At 47.4% G+C, this 22,095-nt stretch overlaps 2 protein-coding genes across 9 annotated transcripts; one reads left to right on the forward strand and one right to left on the reverse strand.

The window, feature by feature from the left end:
• Positions 1–241: 241 nt before the first annotated feature.
• Positions 242–16,795, forward strand: engl (endoglin, like). 6 transcript variants are annotated; one of them, XR_003931333.1, is made up of 18 exons: positions 242–492; positions 1,586–1,667; positions 1,820–1,992; positions 2,081–2,218; positions 2,291–2,465; positions 2,583–2,757; positions 2,827–2,971; positions 3,042–3,234; positions 3,309–3,484; positions 4,414–4,569; positions 5,357–5,422; positions 5,508–5,726; positions 5,796–6,188; positions 6,259–6,400; positions 6,487–6,588; positions 7,084–7,177; positions 16,335–16,521; positions 16,687–16,795. XR_003931333.1 is itself a non-coding variant. In XM_030089550.1 (17 exons), the coding sequence occupies exons 2-16, from the start codon at positions 1,601–1,603 to the stop codon at positions 7,173–7,175; spliced, it is 2,412 nt and encodes an 803-aa protein (XP_029945410.1). In that variant the 5' UTR covers positions 242–492; positions 1,586–1,600; the 3' UTR covers positions 7,176–7,177; positions 11,120–11,576. The 6 variants fall into 6 exon arrangements, 3 of the variants coding, with proteins under 3 accessions (XP_029945410.1, XP_029945411.1, XP_029945413.1); XM_030089550.1 differs by lacking the exons at positions 16,335–16,521; positions 16,687–16,795 and adding an exon at positions 11,120–11,576; XR_003931335.1 differs by lacking the exons at positions 6,259–6,400; positions 6,487–6,588.
• LOC115387069 (zinc finger protein Gfi-1b-like) lies at positions 15,142–20,862 on the reverse strand. Of its 3 annotated transcripts, none has more exons than XM_030089609.1 (6): positions 20,139–20,862; positions 17,811–18,034; positions 16,323–16,471; positions 15,805–15,954; positions 15,563–15,728; positions 15,142–15,485 (listed from the first exon to the last, which is right to left on the reverse strand). In XM_030089609.1, the coding sequence occupies exons 2-6, from the start codon at positions 18,013–18,015 to the stop codon at positions 15,292–15,294; spliced, it is 864 nt and encodes a 287-aa protein (XP_029945469.1). In that variant the 5' UTR covers positions 18,016–18,034; positions 20,139–20,862; the 3' UTR covers positions 15,142–15,291. The 3 variants fall into 3 exon arrangements, with proteins under 3 accessions (XP_029945469.1, XP_029945468.1, XP_029945470.1); XM_030089608.1 differs by having other exon boundaries at positions 17,811–18,101; XM_030089610.1 differs by lacking the exon at positions 20,139–20,862 and having other exon boundaries at positions 16,323–16,468; positions 17,811–19,380.
• Positions 20,863–22,095: the final 1,233 nt, after the last annotated feature.

Raw genomic sequence — 22,095 nt, forward strand, 5'->3', positions numbered from 1 at the left:
CCAGATAACGACCGTGTTTAGTGGCTCCACAAACAAACAGATGAAACAGAAAGTGCCTCCTGAGCTGCCCCCGCTCCTCAGAGCCCCCCCTCCAGACCCCCCACCCCCCTGGACCTCCCTCTCTCCTCCCCGTCCCTCCTCTTCTGCCTCTCACTCCTCCTTCCTGTTGCCTTCTAGGATCTCGGAGCCTTTTATTCCTCTTCTCGCCATCCCTCTCTCCACTCTGTCACACCATCCCACAGGCCCTCCCATTCACAGCCCCCTCCTCCCTCCGAAGGGGTGTGTGTGTGTGTGTGTGTGTGTGTGTGTGTGTGTGTGTGTGTGTGTGTGTGTGTGTGTGTGTGTATGAGAGAGAGCCCCCTCCGAGGTGTGTTTAGGACATGAAGGGTGGACTCATGCCCCCTCTCAGAGAAGCGTGGATCCACAGCTGGGTCACATCTGGACCACATCTGGATCACTACAGTCCTCTGGAGCGTCTGCTCTGCGCTGCAGGTGAGTTCGACTCCGGCTCCCAACAGACTTTACAGAATATTATCTGATTTATTAGGAAACAAATCCACCTGCATTTTAAAATTTGTGTCAGTTAATTGTGGTACATTTAGTTTTTTCAAATTTTTTCAATAAATTGAGAAAGTTTATTTTGCCTCATCTGTTCTTGTTAAAAGCCGCAGAATAAAGTAATTTCTCTCTGTAACCCAAATTATAAAGACTTCTCAGATGTTACTCAGCAGGTTTCTTTTTGTCCTAAAACCATCTAATTTTTTACCAATTTTTGCCACAAAATTAATTAAAAAAAAAACTTAAAATCCAATTATTGATAGAACGATGCTTCCCATTTATAAAGAACGAAGCACAAAACACAGAAGGTAACTTTTGAAATCTCAGTCAATAAGTTAAATGAACATCCTTGATGTAAACGTCTCGCTTCGGTGGTGTAGTGGTTTGCACTCTTGGCTCCCGGCCAGCAGTCTGTAGGCTCATTTACACCACAATGTAAAAAGCAATCAAGGTTTTCTTTTTTCTCTGAAACAGAGCCTCAGTGTGTGTGTGTGTGTGTGTGTGTGTGAGTGTGTGTGTCAGTTGTCTCTGGGAGAGCCTGGACGTCAGAAAGAACGAAGACAAAAATGCTTTTTTTTCACTGAATGTTTAATTTCTCATAATTTTTCGCTTTTTTTTTTTTTTTTTGCTGTATTTTCAGATATGGATCTTTAAAACTAGTTAGATGTTTCTAATATTTAAGTATTGTTTCATTTTTCCTCTCAAAAATTCAAAAGATAGCATGTATCCTTATATCTTTTCAATAACGGTTGTTAAACAGTTTTCTATAGTATTCACTGTTTGACTCTGAGTTGATAAACGCATAGTATATAAAAGAAGAAAATGATTAAATCCTGACCTGAAATGTGACGGATTATTGAACATTCTTGATATTTTCTGTATTTTTTCACTACATTCATTTAAAAACGCTCAGTTTCGTTCTATATTTTGCTGAATCGTTCCTGCAGACGTGCTGTGGGTTGATAAATCCGGTGTAAACCCCTCTCATGTGTTTCTGTGGCTTCACGGGGTGTGTCCTCTCTTCAAGGTCAAAGGTCGCACGATGCCTTCACTGTCTCCTGTCGGATGGACTGCCTTCTGTCTCCTGCTGCTGTGGGAGACTCGGACAGGTGAGACCGATCGGCGGCAGACACGGAGAAGTGGGAGGAGTCAAAGGGAGTCAGACAGAAACTGAGAATATGTCGTTCTGGGTCGTTTTCCTGCCGCCTGGTGAGGATAATGGCGCCCAGCGCAGGTGTGAATCTGCTGTTTCCCTCCTCAGCTCGCAGTGAAGCCCTGCAGTGTTCAGTCCCGGGTCGGGCGGGGTCGCCGCACCCCGTTCAGGGTCTGCTGGAGCGCTTCGAGGCCGGACCGGGATGTGCGGCCCGAGAACCCGGGAACCAGGAAACCCACGTGGTGGCGCTGGGACGAGTGACGGGCAGCCGGGAGAGCAAGGTGAACTCTGACTGTCCTCCGGAGGAAACTCTGACCCGAAGACTTGACGAGGATCCCAGGTGACCCTCGACTGCCCTCCTGTTCCCAGGTGACGGTGCACCTGAAGCCCTTGTCTCCGCCCTGGCCTGCTCTCCGCTCCGTCCGCCTGCTGCTCAGCTCCAGGCTGCCCGTCGCCTGGTGGCTGCGGGCGGAGGCGCTGCCCCCCGGGCTGCTGCTGCAGGTGGAGGTCAGTCAGAGGGCCGACCCCGGACTGCCCTCCGTCAGAACATCGCCTCTCTGAATGTTGCTCCGCCCGCAGGTGTCCTCCAACTCCAGCGTCCGGGCCCACGGCGTCGGGCTCAGCGTCCACACGGTGCGTTCGCTGCCTTTCCGTCCCCGAGCGCTGCACCGCTGGACCGTGAAGCATCATGGGAGCCTGTCCTCCATGACACACACAGCTCAGGGCAACCAGGTCTACATCCGCCTGGGCGAGGGTGAGATTATGTCCAGACTGTAGAGCATCTTCCTCCTCTAGCATCCAGACGATAGAGCCTCTTCCTCCAGTGACATTGAAGGCTTCTCGTTTGATACCATCCACTGCGTCTCTGCAGATCCCACCCAGCCGGCTGTTTGCCAGCTTCAGTCCATGTTCCTCTCTCATAACTACATCGTCTCGGACCTCCAGCCTCAGGAGGTTCAGGGCTGTTCCCGGCCCCGGCAGGCGGACCGGACCGGTCCTGAAGTCCACGTCATCAAGCTGCATTCGTCGGGTTCCGGACTCTGCGGGTGAGAACATGAAGCCTCTCCACCTGCTGCCGGGTGAAGACACGTCTCTCTATGCGGTGTGTCCCTCAGCTCTCTGCAGGTGGAGGTGGTCGTCTCTCTGCTGCCCCCGCTGGGAAAGTCCAAGGCTGCCCGGGTGGTTCTGATTCTGAGCAGCTCGGTTCCGGTCAACTGGGCCGTCGTTGCCGGAGGGGTCAGGGGTCACGTCACTGTTCACGTAGGGGTCACGTCTCTTTTTAGAGTCTGATCTCCGCCCGGAGGCTTCTTCACTTCGTCTGTCTCTCCAGTCGTCGAACAGCGTGTCTCCGCCGTTCCCTCCTGAGCCCGGCCTGACCCTGTCCAGCACCGTGACCTCTGACCTCTCCACCGCGCCCGACCTTCTCGATTGGGCTCGTGAGAGCGGCTACCCCGAGGTGACCTCCTACACCGAGGCCGACCTGGCGAACCGCTTCGTGGTCCAGCTGTGTGCGGACGGGACAGGTCCGTCTTTCAGACGTCCTCAGCACTTCCTGGCAGGGGCTGCCCAGGGTGACGGCGTTCTTCTCCAACCACAGACGAGGAGGAGGAGTGGCGTCCCGCCGCTCCGGGGCCGGCCTGGGCGGAGGAGCGCCGCCTGACGCAGCGGATCAGCGGAGGAGGTGGAGGCAGGCAGCAAGCGGGCCGAGAGAGCTTCGCTGTGAACTGTGAGGACGGACGGCTGAGCGTGGCGGTGGAGCAGCGCGTCCTGCAGGTCTGCACACTCCCACCGGAGATACACACTCCCCCCGGAGATACACACTCCCACCGGAGATACACACTCTGACCGGAGATACACACTCTGACTGGAGATACACACTGACTGGAGATACACACACCCACTTGAGATACACACTCCCACCGGAGATACACACTCTGACTGGAGATACACACATCGACACAATCTCACACATCAGCCAAGAGAACAACGTCATGAAGCTCACAGCTTCAGTTCATTCTCAGTGTTTGAGCTCATCTTCGAGTTCAATCGAACATATGATGCATCTTAATAACTCATATCTTAGCTTTAACTTTTCAATCTTAAACTGTTGTTGAAGCGTATTTTCAAACTCGTTTTTTTTTTTTTTTGCAACTTAAGCACCTTTATATGACTTTTATTTTTTCATATAATCTGTTTAAAAAGTGCACAAAAAGATTAATCTTCTGCACAAAAAGATTAGTCTTCCACTTATTTTACCTTTCTAAACGTCCACCCTCCATAATTCACAACACGGGAGACCGAGTCACTGATTTGGGGGCAATAAACAGGAAGAATTGCAGAAGTTGCATTGCATGATGGGAAAGTGACTTCCACCAGCTCTCATACATTTTCCAAATTTCTTGACAAGAAGCTCCTAGTTTGATCTCATTCAGGTGCATTATGGGAAGTGGGAGATTTCGCAGTTAGATGAAAACACACAACAGTAATGCTGTCTGAATCATCATAAACCCATAATATCTGGAGATATTCTCAACATTATAAATATATGTGGAATTTAAAATGTGCTTCACCTACTGTGTTGATTTTTTAACCTCTTTCTGGGAACTGAGCACCGCAGTGGTCAGCAGTAGTTTCGAAGGGAAAACGTCTCCGTTAAATGTGTGACGGAGTGTGACGGTGCGGTTGTGGTTTCCCTCCTGCAGGATCTGCCCGTCCCGGTGTCTGCCGTGACTCTGAGCGACCCGGCCTGCCAGGCTCACTCCAACCGGAGTCATTTCCTGTTAGTGTTCCCAGTCATTTCCTGCGGGACGGAGAGTCTGCTGCTCCGACAGCCCCGAGGGGTGCAGTACGAAAACACGGTCAGATCAGCGTCCCAGACCGAACGTACACAAAAACACAACAGAGCTTTTCACATTTCGGTCGTCTTTCATCGTCGATTTGAAACATTCTTGATTGAACCAACATGAGAAAAGGAAGAAGACGTGTTTCAGGAGAGAAAACTGCAGAAACCACATGATCCCAGCTTCAGAGGGCATGTTGTGCATAATCGACTCTTGAAATTGCAAATGGAGGTTTGGGACTCGTGACCCAGGTCACCACGACCAGAGCAACCTAAAAATGGATCTGGTTGTAGAAGCAAATCGTGATGATTGAAAACGGTCAAACACGAGCGCAGAGTGTGAGAAGTGTGGAGTGCTCGGCCTGGTTTTTCGTGGCAGGTCACAGAACATTATCTCTAAAAACAAACATCATCACGGCTGAATTACACTCCGTGGAGTTTGGTCTCGTTACAGCCGGTTCGGAGGTGTTTGGCTGTAAAAAACTGTTCAGGACACGTTTGTTCTTTTTGGCTCAGAGTGTCACCGCTGTGTAAACACACACCTGAAACACAACCACGTTCTCTGATTTCACTGGAAAACGGCGTGAGGCTGATCTCCGCCCGTGTTTCAGTTCAGACTTGTTCCCTCTGGAGGCCGTCGCCTCCGTTCGCTTCATGTTGGTCCAACTTCTGAATAACTCTGTGCTTTTAAAGAAAAACTTTAAGAAGAGAGTCTAAACAGCTTTTAGAAATACTGCAGGTTTGCTCCTGTTCTTGCCTCCTGGAGAGACTTCTCCTGACTTTAATGTCTGTCCGTCTCTTCACAGGTTTTGCTTTGGAAGGACAAAAGTCCCAATCGGACGGAGAAGTCTGGACGTCCGCTCCGGATCCACGTGAGACGTTCGTCTGAAAGTCTGCTTCATGTTTTTAATGTGGGATGAAGAGTTCTTCACTCCTGCCCTCTGTCTTTTCTCCCAGTTCAGCTGCTTCGTGTCCGTCCCCGGCCCGGCGGAGCCCGGTGGGTCTCAGATCTGGACGCCCGAGGGTCCACGCTTCAACCCGGGACTGACGGACCTTCCAAAACCCCGGGCCCCATCTGGACCCGTCCTCCTTCTGAAGCTGTCCACGTCTGAGAGCTCCGAGGAGACTCGGGTCGGGCCGTGTGTCATCACGGCGGACCAGCGCGTCCACGTCCAGGTTCGGGTTTCCAGACTTCCTCCTCCTTCCTGGAGCCTCACAGCTTCACTGACGTCTGTCTGAATGCAGATTTCCGCCCGAGCTCCAGTCGCTCACTCTGTCCGAGTGAAGTCGTGCGTCGTCTCTCCCCTTTCGGACCCCAAGAAGTCTCCTTACTGGACGGTGATCCGGGACGGCTGCTCCTCGGACCCCTCGCTCACCCTCAGTGAGGAAGAGGAGGAGGAAGAGGAGGAGGAACCACGGCAGACGTCGCCGTCAGCCAGAGGAGGCGCTGGAGCAGAGCAGATTCCGCCGTTGAGGTTCAGCTTCATCCTGAGGCCGGTTTATCAGGAGCCCATGCAGTTCCTCCACTGCAGCCTCCGCCTGTGTGTTTCCGACGGCGTGGACGGAAACGTCGGGAAGGACGACTGTCGGGACGGGTTACCGATCCCTCCGCTGGTGTCCGGATCGCCCGGAGCTCAGGTAGCGTGTCCACGACCCAGTCACGCTGACAGTTCAGTGTACCGATGAGTGTTTTCTCTGCTGGTCTCAGTGTGAGGCCAGGAACCTCTCCAGGCCCATGGTGGTCACTCAGTCCATCAGCTCGCTGGCGCCCAAAATACACACCCCAGCCGGCCAGAGGACAAAGAGGCTGAGTGTGAATCCAGCGGACAGTCCGCCGCCCGAGCGCAGCGGTCAGTACTGGCTCTGTCTTTAGACGAGGAGCTGGGGTTCGAACCGTCTTCACACTCCTTTTCCGTGTTGCTCGCTGTGTTTGCAGTCTCGGTGGTGCAGACCGGACCGCTCATGGGCATCGTCTTCGCAGCCTTTGTGCTGGGTGTCAGTCTGATGGGGGGGCTGTGGTGCATCTATAACTGTACAGGTGTGTGTGTGTGTGTGTGTGTGTTCTCGTATTTCTATCCTTGTCGGGGCCAAATGTCCCCACAAGGATAGCAAAACGTGGAACGACGTGCCTTGTGGGGACCTTTTTCCGGTCCTAAGTAGGAGAAACAGTGTTTTCTTGACCATGTTGTTGTTACTGAAAAAAGTAAAAGTGCAAAACCATTTCTTTAGGGTTAGGCTTTGTTGTGGTGTGGGTTAGGGTTAGGGTGAGGGTCAGGGTTAGGGGCTAGACATGAATGGGAGTCAATGGACGGTCCCCACGAGGATAGAAATACGAGACTGAGCGTGTGTGTGTGTGTGTGTGTGTGTGTGTGTGTGTGTGTGTGTGTGTGTGTGTGTGTGTGTGTGCAGCTCGAGAGCGACTGAAACACAAGATCTGACGTCTTTTCAAACTCGCTTCTTCAGACTAAACATGCAGCCATGACGTCGGTCTGTTTCTGGTCCTGCTGTAAATTCATCGTGTTTTCTTTGTTAGGGACGCGGCTCCTCCGAACGGACCGGACTCGTGTGAGACACGACATGTGGAGCCCCTCGGCGCTGTCGGATCAGTCGTCCAGCTCAGTGTAGAGGTGAGACCGTCCATCGATTACCAGAGGAGCGAACACCTCACTCACATCCTCTTCATATCAGATGCCCTTCTTTACAGATTCTTTTAACCATAGATAGTTTATAGAACGCTGGACGCCCTCCAGCAGACGCCACCACGTCCGCAGAGGGCGGCCATCTTAGTGAGGGAAAGCTGTTAGAGTTTCTGTGGAACAAGGTCAGGTTGGTGATCTGTGCAGACGTTTATACTCTTATTTCGCTGAAATTGTTCAATGGAACATCTTAAAGCACCATAAGGCAATTGCTGTTGTGACCCTGATTTATGTAAAAATTGATTGATCAAGAGATTCACTCAGTTGCCTTTTATTCATTTACTTAATTTTGTTGTGACTGTAATTCCATTATTTGACTTGAGACTTTCTGAGCTCCTTTTATTAATTTTTACAAATTCCAATTTATAATTTTTTTAACAATTTTTTTTTTTTCTGGTGCACTATTTCATTTTTAAATAATCTATGGGGGGACATTATACATTCACAATAGATTTAATAATGTGGAAGGTTACTGTTTAATGTTATATATAACAAAATAACTCTCCCGCTGTCCGTCGCATTGCATCTTGGGTAATTTCAGTATGAGCAGTAAACCCACGATGTCTACTCAACATTTCTGGCGAATGCAGTATGCATCCGGGAACTTCTCGCATACTCACAAATCGCATACTGCCAGTGTGAACACACTGCACACTCAATCAGTTAGTATGAGTAGTAGGTAAGTATGCGGTTTCGAACACAGCCAATGTTATGAGCGAGCGGGATTCCCGTACAAAGATGGCTGAGCTCTGCGGACGTCCGACTTCATTGGCCAGCAGCGGTGACGAGGCGTCGAGAGTTCTGTTAGATATCTATGCTTTTAACGTGCAAAGTGCAGATAATCCGTATGTGGAATGTTCCCTGAACACCCCTCATGAACTGAACAGTACTGTCCACAGATGTCTCCTCAGCGCCTCACATTCTCCAGTCTTAGCTCCTAATAAGATGCTTCATTTGCATTGAAATACACAGCGATCAGTAGAGTTTAAATGTTGGCCATGAAGTTTAAGACCACATGTAAATTTACTAAAAGCACATCGTTTGACATCAGTTTTACTGAGGTTCCCTGAACGCCTCATGTACGTTGTTGTTTTGAGGCAGGAGCATCGAGCTCGTTTCAGTTCAGAGGCCTCATGCAGCCTGATTTCATCTTAAAGGAGTCATATTATGCAAAATTCACTTTAAGAAGGAGTCTTTACAGTCATATTACCTCCCAGGGGATACAGTCAGGTCGGCACCACTCCAAGTCGGCCCCGGCCAACTCGGCACCGCCCCGGGATACAGTCAACTCGGCATCAAGCCAAGTCGGCATCTCGCCAAGTCGGCCTCGCGGGCGGGGGGGCTCTCGAGTGGCCGAGTTGGCCGGGGCCGACTTGGAGTGGTGCCGACCTGACTGTAAACCACCTCCCAGAGCCTCTGTGTGAGCCCCCAGAAGTGAAAAATTCAGTCACCTCCCTTAATTGCGCACTCCAATATGCACTCAAACACGCAATTCTGAAATCTTACTTTTGTCTACGTCAACAAGAGGAACACCCCACCCCCCCCGCCCCCCCAGAAGAGGATCCAGCCTTTGGGGCCCCCGGATAGGTGGTTATAGTAGTATGTGCTGCCGCAGCCTCATTAAGATGTTCAAATTTGAAAATTGTCTTTTTCCTCCTTGTCTGGCTGCACCACTGAACCGGTGGAGGGGACGTGCCTCTGACTGTGGCCCCACCGTGTGTGAGAGAGTGGGCGTGGCCAGATGTGTTCAAGAGCATCCCGGAAAATAGGATGTGAAAAACAGGCTGTTATGACGAGGGCTCCTCAGAGCCACTTTTTAGACCACTCAAACTCCGAACATAGGATCAATTTGGGGCAAACAAACTCATATACTATATTTTTGGGCTTCTGTGACCGACTGAAAAATAGCAAAATAGGTCCGCTTTAAAGCTGCTGTAGGCAGGATTTTGCTAGTCACTGCTGATTTTTCTGTTTTCTTTGGATTAAATGTTAGAGTATCCATTGATAATCCTTTAGGAGTGTAGCATAATCATGGCCGCGGGAACGTATTGTCAACAGGGGGTGCTGTGCCTGAGAGGCGCTTTCGTCCAACGGGGGGGGGGGGCGTGGCTGTGGAGACACGAGCGTGCAGTGTGGCACGGGCAGCCTCGGGGATACCGGCTGCGCACCAACGGCGCACCAGACAACTTTACCGGGATATTTTTTTCATCGTGAGAAATACAATATGTGGCGTGACTGCGTGACAAAAGACCGGGTGCTACAGCACCCCCCAGCACCCCACTTCCCGCGGTAATGAGCATAATTGCACTACCGCGAGGGTGCAGCATTTCCATCTGTCTCTGTTCTGAGCTGAAAAGGAATCTGACAGCTCCCGGTATCTTTGACCAATCAGAAGACGCCCTGAGGCTCTAACCGTGATTGGTCGAGGGGCGTTCGTCACACGTTCTTGTGGGAGGGACTTAACTTGCGTAAGGGCGTGATGTCAGAGAAAACAGGACAGGATTGGCTGTGCTGGGTTTCAAATCGCCATCTTAGATGGGTCAAATCGCCATCTTGCTTAGGGTTACACATTTTTAATGATGTGTACAATGTGCCCTGACATATTCATTACAAGTACCTGTAACAGCGCTAAATTGTCACTTGAAAGTCACAGTGCCCGTTCGGCACCAGAATTTTTTTCGGGAGAATTTGAAAGGAATGACGTAATGCGCGCTCCGGCTGGTTAGGTTTCGTTTTGTCCGCCATTACACTGCCAGATGAGCAACAACTGAGCAGGATCTTCCAGAAAGTCAGAACAGACTGGCTTCTCGTACTGCAAAAGCTCCACACAGACTCCACCAGGTAGAAGAAACTTACATTTTACTTGAGCGCTACTAAACGAGCGAGGAAGGAGTTCCCCTCTTCTGTGCACGCAAGCCACAGGGACGAGTTTTTCACTAAGCTGCATTACGCCCAAGGCATGCAGGGGGCGCTGTTTCGCATAAAACATGCAAACTCCTTAATGCACCTTTAAGTGGGCGCGATCGGTAAAATCGTGCCATAGTACCCTTTGAATTTGACTTTTAAGTTTTTTCTTTGTCGTAATGCAGAGTACACGTGATTAAAATGCCTGTAATTTCACAAAAAAACAAAGATTTACAGCAGAAAATGACCACAATTTTTACATAAAAACAATTTTAATGAAACTTTCTGGCACAAAACACAGTGAAGTGTCCCTAAACCTTCTCCTGGGGCTGTTGCATTATGGGTGTTTTTCCAGACTGATATTGACAGCATGGCTTTGAGGATAATTGTGTTGTCTGCTACTCTTACAAACTTTGTTAATAAATAAATAAATAAATAAATAAATAAATAAATAAATGAATAAATAAATGTTTTGTTTGATATTCTCAGAAGTGTCTTGTTTGGGCCCGTTTTGGAGCATGTTGTGGGCCAGCATTTGGCCCACTGGCCTCGAGTTTGACACCCTTGCTCTATGAACGTTAGATGTTTCCTGAGGTTTCCTGAATGTCTCACATGTATTAATTGACCTTGGATATTCACTCATGTTCTCTGAAGGACTCTCTTGTATTTTAGGTCCTGTTATTTACTGCTGGACCTTGAACGCCTCGTGTACATTGGTTAATGTTGTATCTCATTATTCATGTGGTGACATCTCAGTAGTTTGTCTCCAGATTAATTCATCCTCCAGCTTAAATGAGCGAATTCACTCATCTTTGCAGAAAATACCCTGTGTTTGTGAAATGAGCGGAGCTGCAGCTCGCCGCTCCACTTTCAGGCCTTCTTCCTCCCGTGTTGACGGAGCAGCTGCAGATTCCCGCTCCGATACGCCAAATAGGTCTGAACAGTCGTCTCCTTTTATCTGCCTCTCAGGATTTCCTCCTGCAAATCTGAAAACGGAGAAGTGGGGCAGAGGTTCTGTCGACCGGCGTGTGCGTGAGAGCGCAGCTGTCAGAGTGTGTGTGTGTGTGTGTGCGTGTGTGTGTGTGTGTGTGTGTGTGATCAGTGTTTGTGTTTTGAAGCCGCGCTGGCAGCAGGCTGGATGCAGAGGCCGACATGTTTGGAGCGGCGCCTTCAGAAAGGCAGCAGGAGGGCAGAGGGGAGTCAGGAGGTTCGCCGCCGCCGCCGTGCACGTGCATCATGAACCGTGAATCAGCTGGACGTCCGACCCGGCCCAACGCCACCGAGACGCTTCATCTGAGCTCCTCGCCGATTTGCTGTTTTCCCTCATCGTGAACTTCTTGTGCTGTGAAGGAGTCAAACTCCCGGTGTTGTCTGTTCAAACTGTTTGTAGCAGTAATAAATGCTTTTGGCCTCTTGGGTGCAGCAGAGGAAACTCTTTTTGCTTTGTTTTGTTTTGTTTTTTCTATTTCCATTTTAAACAGCCGTCACCACCAGCAGAGTGTTTCTCTACTCCTTTAACTTGATTTTTAACCACAGTCTGTCAATAAGCTGCATTTCCACGACAGGAACTTCCTTTACTTACAGGGAGCCACGATTCACCCGCTGAAAGCAGGGCAGGGTGAGGGTTAGATTCCCTTGACACGACGTTTCAAACTCATTTACGTGCAGCATTTTGAAAACGGTGCCTGCTTCCACAGAAATGGCAGAAATGACTGTTTGTGCTCAAGCAAAGGGAGTTAGGTCTGCTGGTGTCCTGCAGCCTCACCGTGTTTTCAATTCAGTCACTCCAGTGTAAACTTAGTGTTTTATTGAGAATCAATTCACTGAAAAGAAACCACACTTAACAGCACCTGCTGTGCTACGATCCTCTAAAGTGCTTTATTAACTTCAAAACTAGTTGAAAAGGTTAAACAATCTGACATTTTCAAGCCAGACATCAAGTTTGAAGTCGGGTGGAATTCAGTTTTTCCCGTCTTCAGCGGAGCAGAGAGTTTCTGTCTGGATCAGCAGCTTCCTCTTTCAGTAACGGTGCCCTGATGCAGATTTCTCTCGTCTGGTGTTGTTCTGGCTTCAGGCCCATTGCTCCTTCCCCTCCTGGTGCCTGACTGCTGCTTCCTGCCCTGATGTGTTTCACCTGCTGCTGAGTGTGTGACGGCCGTCACCTGCCGGCTCTGCTTTATCTCCAGCTTCTTCTGTCTGCTCTGTTTGTCTCTTCGTTCACATCTCCCAGCGTTTGTTTCTGTCTGCTGCTCTAGATCGTTTCAATGACCTGATCTCCTGGGGTTTATCTGTTTTTAAAATTTAGTGGATCTCTTTTCTGATAAATTGATGGTTAATCAGATCACAGTCGCTCACAGACACACATGCTTGAAATAATCTCTGGAAAGTGCACCAGATTTTGAAAACACACATCCTGAGAAAAGGTGTCATTCTATTTGACTGTTGCTCATGTTTTTTGTTTGCTCGTTTTTTAAGATCTGTTACCAGAATCAACCAAACCAAGTAGTGCTTTAGGCCAGATGTGTCAAACAAACGGCCCTCCAGCCAGAACCGGTGTTTACATGGGACTTTTTATTCCTCTAGAAATCTAAATAAAGCCTGTCCCGTTCTAAAATGATCATATGAACACCTGAAAACTTTATTCAGAATTAAGTTTAAATCCAAATAGACTGGCGGGTTTATTCTCCTTTGGAAGCGGTATAAGATGCTAACAATTAGGCGCAATTTTATTCTGGTCATTCTGCACATGGTCCATGATAATGCTATTCTCCAAGATGGCGGCCCGCGGTCAGCGTTTTGACTGAGACGATTTATTGAACGATGGCTTATGGCCCCGTCCACACGAAGCCAAAACGCTCATAGTTCCAGAAACGTTTGCCCATAAGGACGGAGTTGATTCAATATTTATGACCGTCCACATGACTGTTTTCAAAATGGCTGAAACGTTGCAATAACATGCCAGGCTGCTAGGTGGCGCTTCACTGACAACAGCTGGAAATACATGGCAATATCACAGCTTTTTTTTTTCTTTTTTTTAATCATATCAATATCATAGCGCCTCAGTCTAGCAGCCCTTTGTGATTTTTTTGGTGGTCGATCCAACGTTACATGAAGCATCCTGCTGACCACTTCATGACAAAATATATAGGGACATTGATGTTTCTGTTCTTTCTGCGGAAATCACCCTGAAATAACTCAACACCGCTTTTGGACGTGATGACTCCAAGATCTTTTGGAAGGATTTCTGTCGCTTTGTAATCAATAATGTATGCAAGGACTTTAAAGGTGCTGTAGGCAGGATTCCACATCTCCGCCATCTTGCTTGTCCTGTTTTCTCTGACATCACGCCCTTACGCAAGTTAAGCCCCTCCCACAAGAACATACGACGAACGCCCCTCGACCAATCACGGTTAGAGCCTCAGGGGCTCTTCTGATTGGTCAAAGATACCTGGAGCTGTCGAGATTCCTTTTCAGCTCAGAACAGAGACAGATGGAAACGCTGCGCCCTCGCGGTAGTGCAATTATGCTACACTCCTAAAGGATTATCAATGGATACTCTAACATTTAATCCAAAGAAGACACAGAAAAATTAGCATTGACTAGCAAAATCTTGCCTACAGCACCTTTAAGGTGGGGAAATGTTTTTGTTTTTTGTTTCTTTAGAAAGCAGGAAAAGAAGGACGGATTTTTTATCATCAATTTACTAATCCTAAAATCAAAATTCTTTAATCATAAATGAAAATAAAGCAGGCAGAAGCCGTCATTTACCCATTTCAAAAATGTTGTACTCTCTTATATAAAAATGTTAAAAGACTGAAAACAAAAAGGCTGTAAAAACTGTCAGTATCTGTGAGAAATTTAGAGTGTTTGAAAGAAACTGATCGATTATTGTGTACCCCCTGGCATCATGTTTGCCATGTACGTGTATATTTACAGTAAAAAAAAAAAAAAATACATGAAGCATGGCGTTCTCCATGTTTATTTGTTGTATCCGGTGGTGCTGAAGCAGTGCAATATTTTGCTGTAAAAGCGGCAAAAGGCTTCAGTCTTCCACAGGACGTCAGCTACACCGCACAGCACCATTGTTGTTGTTGTTTACAGCGTTCTGCGCATTTGTTACGACGTAGCGCGACGATGCAGCGTATCAGGAAACGCTCCAAAACAGGAGTAAATACGGAGCCATGGCTTCAACAGTTTTCGGATCTGTTCACCCTGGGACCTGGTTTCAAAAATGTTCGGTTTCAGATCCACGGAACGCTGAATTCGTGTGGATGACAGGGTGAATTGATCAAATATGTTTGCGTTTTGCTCTGGATTCGTCTTCGTGTGGATGGGGCCTTCGAAGAATTGGATATAATAAAATGAGTGTATCGACGGGCGCTTAACAACGCGGACATTTTCAAAGCTGTAGAGTAATGGAGAAAGAAAGGCAAGAAAACGCTTTTTACTTCCGGGAATCGTCAGTACGTCACGTCCAATCAGAGCGCTTCACAGACCCCAGCGTGAGAAACGACTGAATCCTTCGTTTTTCCCATGTAAACATGACGCTCATGAATATAATTCTGACTTACTTAAAGGTATAATGGACGATGTTTTAGCCAATGAATGGCGTGATGCGAGTGTCAAATATTGGTCCTCCGACATGTCAGTCACGCTGGAGAAACGCTTTCGTCACGCCGTCAAGCGCGCTCGTTGGTAGCAGCAGAGCAGGTAGGATGGTCTGGTTTTCAAAAAGCGAGTAACAGACGTTTGGCTTCGACTTTTTCGAGAAAATCATCCATTATACCTTTAATTCAGAATAAACCATTTCCGAATTAAAAACAGCATGTAACCACACTCAGTATGGCATCAACTGTAGTACATGGATTTGACCACCAGAGGTGCTAAAGTGCGCCTGTATAAGATTTATATTGTGTAGAGTCAGTGCAGATAATCTGGACAGATTTAGAAATATGTCGACACTGAAGATCATTTTCACAACTTCTTCTGACCATAATATTTAAACAAACCAGTTGAACTTTATTCTTAAAAAAAAATGTACATTTGAAGGAAAAATTTTAATACTTCAGGAATTGTTTTTATACGTTTACATTTACAAATCTTGGAAGATTCTCTCCAGGCATGAGGTGTTGCTGCGGCTGTCAGGGCTGGGTGTAGATGTTGAAGCCGCACTGCGCCTCCTGGTGGCGCTGCAGGTCGACGCGGCGCTGGAAGCCGTGCTGGCAGCGCGGGCAGCTGAAGGGCCGGTAGCTGCTGTGCTTCCTGCTGTGGGTGATCAGGTTGGAGCTCTGGCTGAATCCTTTGCCGCACACCTTGCACACGTGCGGCTTCTCGCCTGAGGGGCAGAGCGGAGGTTACGAGGAGGGCGGGGTTTCCACGGGGACGGCCGCTTCCGGCGCCGGGCGCACCCACCTGTGTGGATGAAGGTGTGTTTCTTCATGTCGGACTTCTGGTGGAAGCGCTTGCCGCAGTACTGGCAGGGGTACGGCCGCGTGTCCGAGTGGATGAGGAGGTGCGTGGACAGCGTGGACGAGCGCTTGAAGACCTTCCCGCACACCTTACAGCCGAAGCTCCGCTCCTGGAAGCACAAAGTAAAGCTTTCATTTTGGCGCCGGTTGTTCTGGCCAATCAGAACCATCCTCTCCGTCCCGTACCTTCGCTCTGCCGTAGCTCATCCCTCTGAAACCAAAAGGGAGGTGAGGCATGTTGCTGACCGCCGCCGGCGCCCTCAGCCAGGGCGTGGAGAACGACTCGTAACCGTGAGGCAGCGGGTTCCCTCCTGATCGGAGGACTTCTGAGAGAGACTGGAGGAGGAAGAGGAAGAGCGATCAGCTGACAATTCGGGCGAAAATCCGTCATTCTTGTGTTTTAGTTCCAAAAAAGTTCCACATTTACACGGCTACATTTGGAAAACTGGCAAATATGCTGAAAATGATGTAGTTTTCGTGTTGGGCCACTAGTGGGTGCTGTTTTGTTGTTGTTGTTTTGATACTACACTAACATGCAGAGGCTGGGTGGTTATTTCTGTGACTGCCAGTTTAACAGAGAAAATGCAAAGAAAATTTGGTTGACTGGACTGCAGACTCGACACCTGCCCGGTGCTTCTCCTCGAGGCGTCTCTCTTGTGCGGCATGTTGTCGGGTGTGTTTCCAGAAAGCTGAGGTCTGCTCACCTTCTCGCACAGCGGACAGGAGCTGACGGGCGTCTTGAGGTCGGTGTGGGTCGTGTGGTTCAGCAGCATGAAGACCAGCCGCTCCAGCTGCTGCTCTCTGTCGGACGTCTGGAGTCTGGCTGCTGGCCACGGCGGCGGCGGACTCTCTGCTGCCGGAACACGACAGGAGGAAACGCACCGGAATCAGCTCTGCTCGAAGGTTCCTTCACTGTTAATGAATTTCATGCTCATGGAAAATTTCATTTCTTAACTGGCTGAGCCTTTAAAGTGGAGATTAAATTAAATTTCTTTCTCAAACTGCCATTTTAAAACACAATCTTATACTCTTTAAATGCTTGATGAGATGATCTTTGCTACTCCACAGCGGGGAATCAAACAGACCACCGACGCACCCGAGCCTGCGTGCAAGAAGGCTCAAAACAGCCTGCAGGATGGCCTTCAAAGTGTGAGAAGAAAAACAAAGAGGAAATAACCTACGAGTCAGTTAGCATTACAGTAGGGTTGAGAGAAAAAGCTAAAGCAATTAAAAACGTGAGTTTGTGAGAGATTCAAGTTTTGCCCACTTTCACCCGAAGGTAAACAACGTGAAAGATTGTACTTTTTGTCCAATGAAATTAAATCATAATTGTTATTATTATTCTTTTTATTGTTAAATTTAACCTATATGGTTTCCAGGAAAAAAAATGTGACACGCAACCCACATACTCAGATCTACCACTCACCCCGCTAATGCATGTTCCTCATGGACACACCGATCACTGGAGAGCAGCAGAGGGCAGCACTTATACTGATGAAATGCTTTGCTTTTCTTATATTTTACAGAAAACTTCCGTTGTGTTTCGGTATCTGTTTACAAAGCTGCAGTGCTCAAAGACGCATGTTTATTACGACAACGACCAAGTTGAAACTATTCTGTTCTAAAACAGGGGAAACGTCACTTTTCTGAGACAATGCTGCTGTTGTTCTGCACACGTTACATTTCAAATGTAAACTAGAATGTGGCACTCAGGGAGCGCAGACCTCCGCCACAGGTCAAATCAGTCACCAAGCCGTGCCGCACGCCGCACGCCGCACGCCACACGCCGCACGCCGCACGCCCCCTGTCGGCGGGCCTGCACAACTATGTGAAGGACTCCCTATCTCTCAATGATAAAGAATCCTTGAAAAAATTCCTGGATCCAGAGATCCAGTGATCCGGATCATCACCAAAATTTAATGGATTCTAAGTTAGCCCAAGACCCACCTTTCCAAAAAGTTTCATTGCAATCCGTCCATTACTTTCTCCGTAATGTTGCTAACAAACCAACCAACCAACCAACAAACCGACATGATTCCATGACCTGCTGGCCGAGGTAATCATGACTTTCCAGTATCACCAGTTCACACAGTTACAGCGGAGAAACAATCGACCCAAAGCAAAAGAGTTTAGTTTAGAAATGATGGCACATTTTTTAATTAAAATTATTGTCATGTTTATGATGAGCCTACCTGAAGGCCAAAGGTCATTTGGTTGGGAGCTCTGCGAGGAGGCTTCAGGTCGGAGGTCGTTGCCCCCTGGTGTGGGGGGCCCAGCCTTCGGACCGCCCGCCGGCTCCTTGGCGTCTCCTCCGCCCCTGGACGGAGGCGTGATGGAGGCCTCAGGTGGCTGGAGGAGCGGAGTCCGTCTGGTCCTGACCAGGAAGGAGCGCGGCATGGCGGCGAGCTGGAGGAGGCTGGAGGAGGAGGAGGTGGTGTGTCACCAGGCTGAGGGAGTCTGAGGAGTGGAGAGCCGGCGGCGAGCTGCAGGGTGGAGGAGGAGGAGGTGGTGTGTCACCAGGCTGAGGGAGTCTGAGGAGTGGAGAGCCGGCGGCGAGCTGCAGGGTGGAGGAGGAGGAGGTGGTGTGTCACCAGGCTGAGGGAGTCTGAGGAGCCGAGAGCCTCATCCTGCACCTGTGTTCAGTTACGATGCCAAAGCTTGAGGTTTCCTCGCCGAGCTCGAGCAGACACCTGCAGCTCGGCTCCGGGCTTTTACTGTGGAGAACCCTGCTGTGGCGCCACTCAGCCAGCGCCGCGGCGCTCTGCACCGAACTTCAACCGAACTTCAACCGAACTTCAGCCGAGCAGCAGAGCCGGTTCCAAAATAATACCAGAAATAAATCAGAGAACTCAGGTGTCCGTGTTGTTACTGGAGTGAGAGCGCCGGGGCTGAAGTCAAAGGGAATAACTCAGCTTTAAGAGACTCTGTGTGTGTGTGTGTGTGTGTGTGTGTGTGTGTGTGTGTGTGTGTGTGTGTGTGTGTGTTTACATCGGTATATCTCCATATAGATCCATTTATATTTATATGAATAGACTGTTTTTCATATGTATTTGAATTTATTATGTTCTAACATGTCTGGAATTAATTGATGATTTCTTATTTGTTTTTTATTGTTTTAATAAAAGTCAGGCTTTGTGTATTTGTGACATTTTCTGCAGTGAAACAATAGAAGAGGACACGAGATAAAGTAGATTAAAGCGAAGTGATAAGAATCAGGTTTTCCTGTTGTTCTGCTGTCGATCCCATCGAAAACAAGTTTAATAAATCCTCAGAACAAAAAGCAACGATTGATCTCTATTTGACCAGCATGCGAGAAACTTCCCCCCTCGATATGTGAGAATCAGTCTCTGTCGGAGTTTCTGCAAATTTATCTTCCATTGGACATTTCGTCACGCAAATTCACGAGTGCTCACAGATTACATTATATCTCAGATATCGCTCTTTATTTCGCTCTCACTTTGACAGTTTTATTTTCACTGCAGAGCTTTATTGGAGAGGTTTCAAACAGTGTGTCTAGTGAGCCGGGGCTCGGGGCTGGTGGTGGTGGTGGTGGGGTTATATATTCCGTTTGTCGTACACAGATTTAGATTTGGTGGGTGAATCTGTATAATGTAGTATTCTGACTGCCACAAATATAAGAGCTTTAAGCGTCTCCTTTGCCTTGTCACTTATGAGGAGTTTCATACAAGTGGAAGTTAAAAATTCATTTCAAAGTCACAATTATCACTTAAATTACAGTAATTCAACGAGGGGATTTTAGGAGGAATTGTTGTCGAGTTAAGTTTTTTATTAATTAAAAAAACACGCACGATGTACAAATAAAACAAAAGACCACAGAACCAACTAGACCAACACGTAAAAAAAGATGTCAATAAAAAAATTATCAAGAGAAATTTGGAAAAGGGATAAAATTTAAAAAAAAGTTATATCTCAAGCTGGAAATCAAGTATATTCTGCTGCTTTAATTTTTATTTAAAAATTCAGCTTTAGATATATTCGATATAATTAGAAATAATTCAGTAGAGATCTAATTAATTTACTGAAAGAAAACAACTGAAGGACCTCCTGACCCGCAACCTAAATAGATAAACTGGGTGAAAAGTGACAATATGAGAAAGATTACACATTTCTGAAAGAGATGACAGCATTTTCACACATTGACTCATTTCTTCTCGCTGATTCATTTCTGAGATTTCCTTATATCAGTCTGGTGAAAACAAAAGTTAAAAAATTTGCAGATTTCTGAGAAAATAAACGTAAATAAAAAACTGGAATGCTAAATTTTAATTGATACAAACAACAAGGGAAACTAAAACACTTAAGAAAACATCTCAACGTATTGCGTGTGCATCTCTCTATTTTCATTTCAATACAGGAAGTTTTAAGCTTAAAGGTATTTTTAATTTTTGATATAAAATCTTGAAAGAGTTGCACTTCACCTGGTTTTTTGACGTGTGTGTGAGTGAGTGTATGTGTGTGTTGTGTGTATGTGTGTGTGTGTGTCTGAGTGGTGGTCTTACCTTTGAGCTGCTGGCTGAGGAGTGTGTCTTGTGCCCCAGTTTGTGACCGCGCTCTGTCCTCTGTTCTCTTTCTCACACTCACCTCCTGATGACTCCAACCACTAGAAAAGATTTGACTTGATTTTCAAAAACTCTGCCGGGGATCGTTTCAGCACCGAGAAGCGACACACTCCTCGGCGTTTTACCGACAGGCTTTAAGGTTTTCACCGTTTTCTGAAAACATCTCATCGTCTGTCAGATTTCGGCTTGATACATAAAAAGAAAAAGACATTTAAATGACCCTTGTGTAGCCTGGGTGCTGTTACCTTTGTTTCACAGCTGGATTTTAAACCATAGCGACTCTTTCATGTGGGAGGACTATATGTGTGCTTTGGAAAGTTTGAATATGTCATATTCTCATGAGAACATGGGAACCTTTACTTTACACTGGTTCTGGCTCTCAGTGGGTGTTTATGCACCACAGACAAGATGAATATCTGCCTCTTTTTTTAACCCGTCACCAGTTCACAGGCTGAGTTACAGCTCAGCTTTATTAAGAATCAAGTCAAAACGTCCCGCCTTCGTTCCACAGCAATCAAAACTTCAGGCGCCATGATGCTCTGGAGAAAAACTCTGATCTCCTGAGCATAAGCAGAACAACAACTTTACTTCACTGCGACCGTGGTTTTCACACACCAGAGCATTTTCAGAAATTTCCACCTGATGGGTCGTTTCTAAAAGTTGCATTTTCAGTGACTCTGAGACCATTGTCGTGTGAACAGACCTCTAAAACACAATGAAAGTTTTTGTTTTTACTTACAAAAATAGTCTTTTCTGAAAACGACTGTTATAATTAGTTCCTTCCCTCTTGTGTTTACTTGCGTTGACTCATTTTACTTGCGGAAATTACCCACTTTAAAACACATTTCTCTGAGTTTATTAAAGCATAAAAGTCTCTTTTAAAAAAAAAGATTTAGTTGTTTTTGGAAAAAAAAACATTTGAATTTACAAAAGAGAGAGAAAAATCGAGGTGCACACGGCCACTGTGTTGATCTGAGTCATACTGAATCGTTATAGTCAATCGATATGCGGATGATACTCTCGTTTACCTCACAGAAGCCCCGTGATCAGTCCTCATGCAAAGTGGTGCAGATCACTGCACTGTCTGTAGCATGAGCTTTATGTGGGGAAAGTTTTCAGGTTTATTCAGAAAAATTCCCCGTCAGTCCTGATCATCAGTTTAATGCTGAACTGTTTCGAACAGGAATTCAAGTTGAAGGTGTATAAAATGATCTCATATTTTGAAAGCAAGAGATGTATCTTTTGTCAGATGTGTCTAATTCTCCCGAGATGAAGTGTTTTTAACGTCGACTTCATATAATTAGGCCTGAATCTGACTTCAGATTGAAATCAAATCGTCTGGAGTGCATGCAGCGCTCGTCTTGTTGTGGCTGCGCTGGTGCAGGCGTGCTGTTTGAATCCTGGTGCGAGCAGCTCTCGTGGAGCTGAGGCTCGGTGCACGAAGGCAGGCGTGCTGGAGCTCTGTGGTCGCTGTGGCGGGGGGCTGGCGGCTCTCTCCCAGGGGCTGCCATGGAGAGCAGGCGAGGGGAGCGCTCCGAGCCGAGGCGCGCTGGTGGGTTCGGTGGGTTTCTGTTCGGGGGCTTCTTGTTCCTCTCACAAAAAGTACCTTTCTAGGAACCCGAGGAAGAGGGAAGGGAAAAAAAAAAAAAACATAAACGTGTGAGACGTTTCAGAGACTTTTACCTTCGTTTGTCTTGGTTATGACTCCTCACACAGTCGGAATTATGGAAGTATCAGTAAAAGTGGAACTATTCATGATGTCTGCAGCCTCTCCTCAGTGGGATGCAGAAAAATTTTCCATTTTTCAACTTTTGACCAGGTTAGTTTTTTTAAAGCGCACAAAAAAAATCCTGTTTTCCTCCAGCGTGACATGTGACGTGTGCACAGCAATACGTTC

This window comes from Salarias fasciatus, chromosome 4 (genome assembly GCF_902148845.1).
Source record: "Salarias fasciatus chromosome 4, fSalaFa1.1, whole genome shotgun sequence".
Taxonomy (NCBI): Eukaryota; Metazoa; Chordata; class Actinopteri; order Blenniiformes; family Blenniidae; genus Salarias; species Salarias fasciatus.

What these genes read in the sequence shown, in the direction of transcription:
- engl (XM_030089550.1), top strand. Translation starts at nt 1,601, where the DNA reads ATGCCTTCACTGTCTCCTGTCGGATGGACTGCCTTCTGTCTCCTGCTG. An exon ending in GGCTGCTGCTGCAGGTGGAG is followed by an intron (nt 2,219 to 2,290) that starts GTCAGTCAGAGG and finishes CTCCGCCCGCAG; the next exon opens with GTGTCCTCCAACTCCAGCGT. An exon ending in ACCAGCGCGTCCACGTCCAG is followed by an intron (nt 5,727 to 5,795) that starts GTTCGGGTTTCC and finishes GTCTGAATGCAG; the next exon opens with ATTTCCGCCCGAGCTCCAGT.
- LOC115387069 (XM_030089609.1), bottom strand. Translation starts at nt 18,015, where the DNA reads ATGCCGCGCTCCTTCCTGGTCAGGACCAGACGGACTCCGCTCCTCCAG. An exon ending in AAATGACCTTTGGCCTTCAG is followed by an intron (nt 16,472 to 17,810) that starts GTAGGCTCATCA and finishes GTGTTCCGGCAG; the next exon opens with CAGAGAGTCCGCCGCCGCCG. An exon ending in ACACACCTTCATCCACACAG is followed by an intron (nt 15,486 to 15,562) that starts GTGGGTGCGCCC and finishes TCTGCCCCTCAG; the next exon opens with GCGAGAAGCCGCACGTGTGC.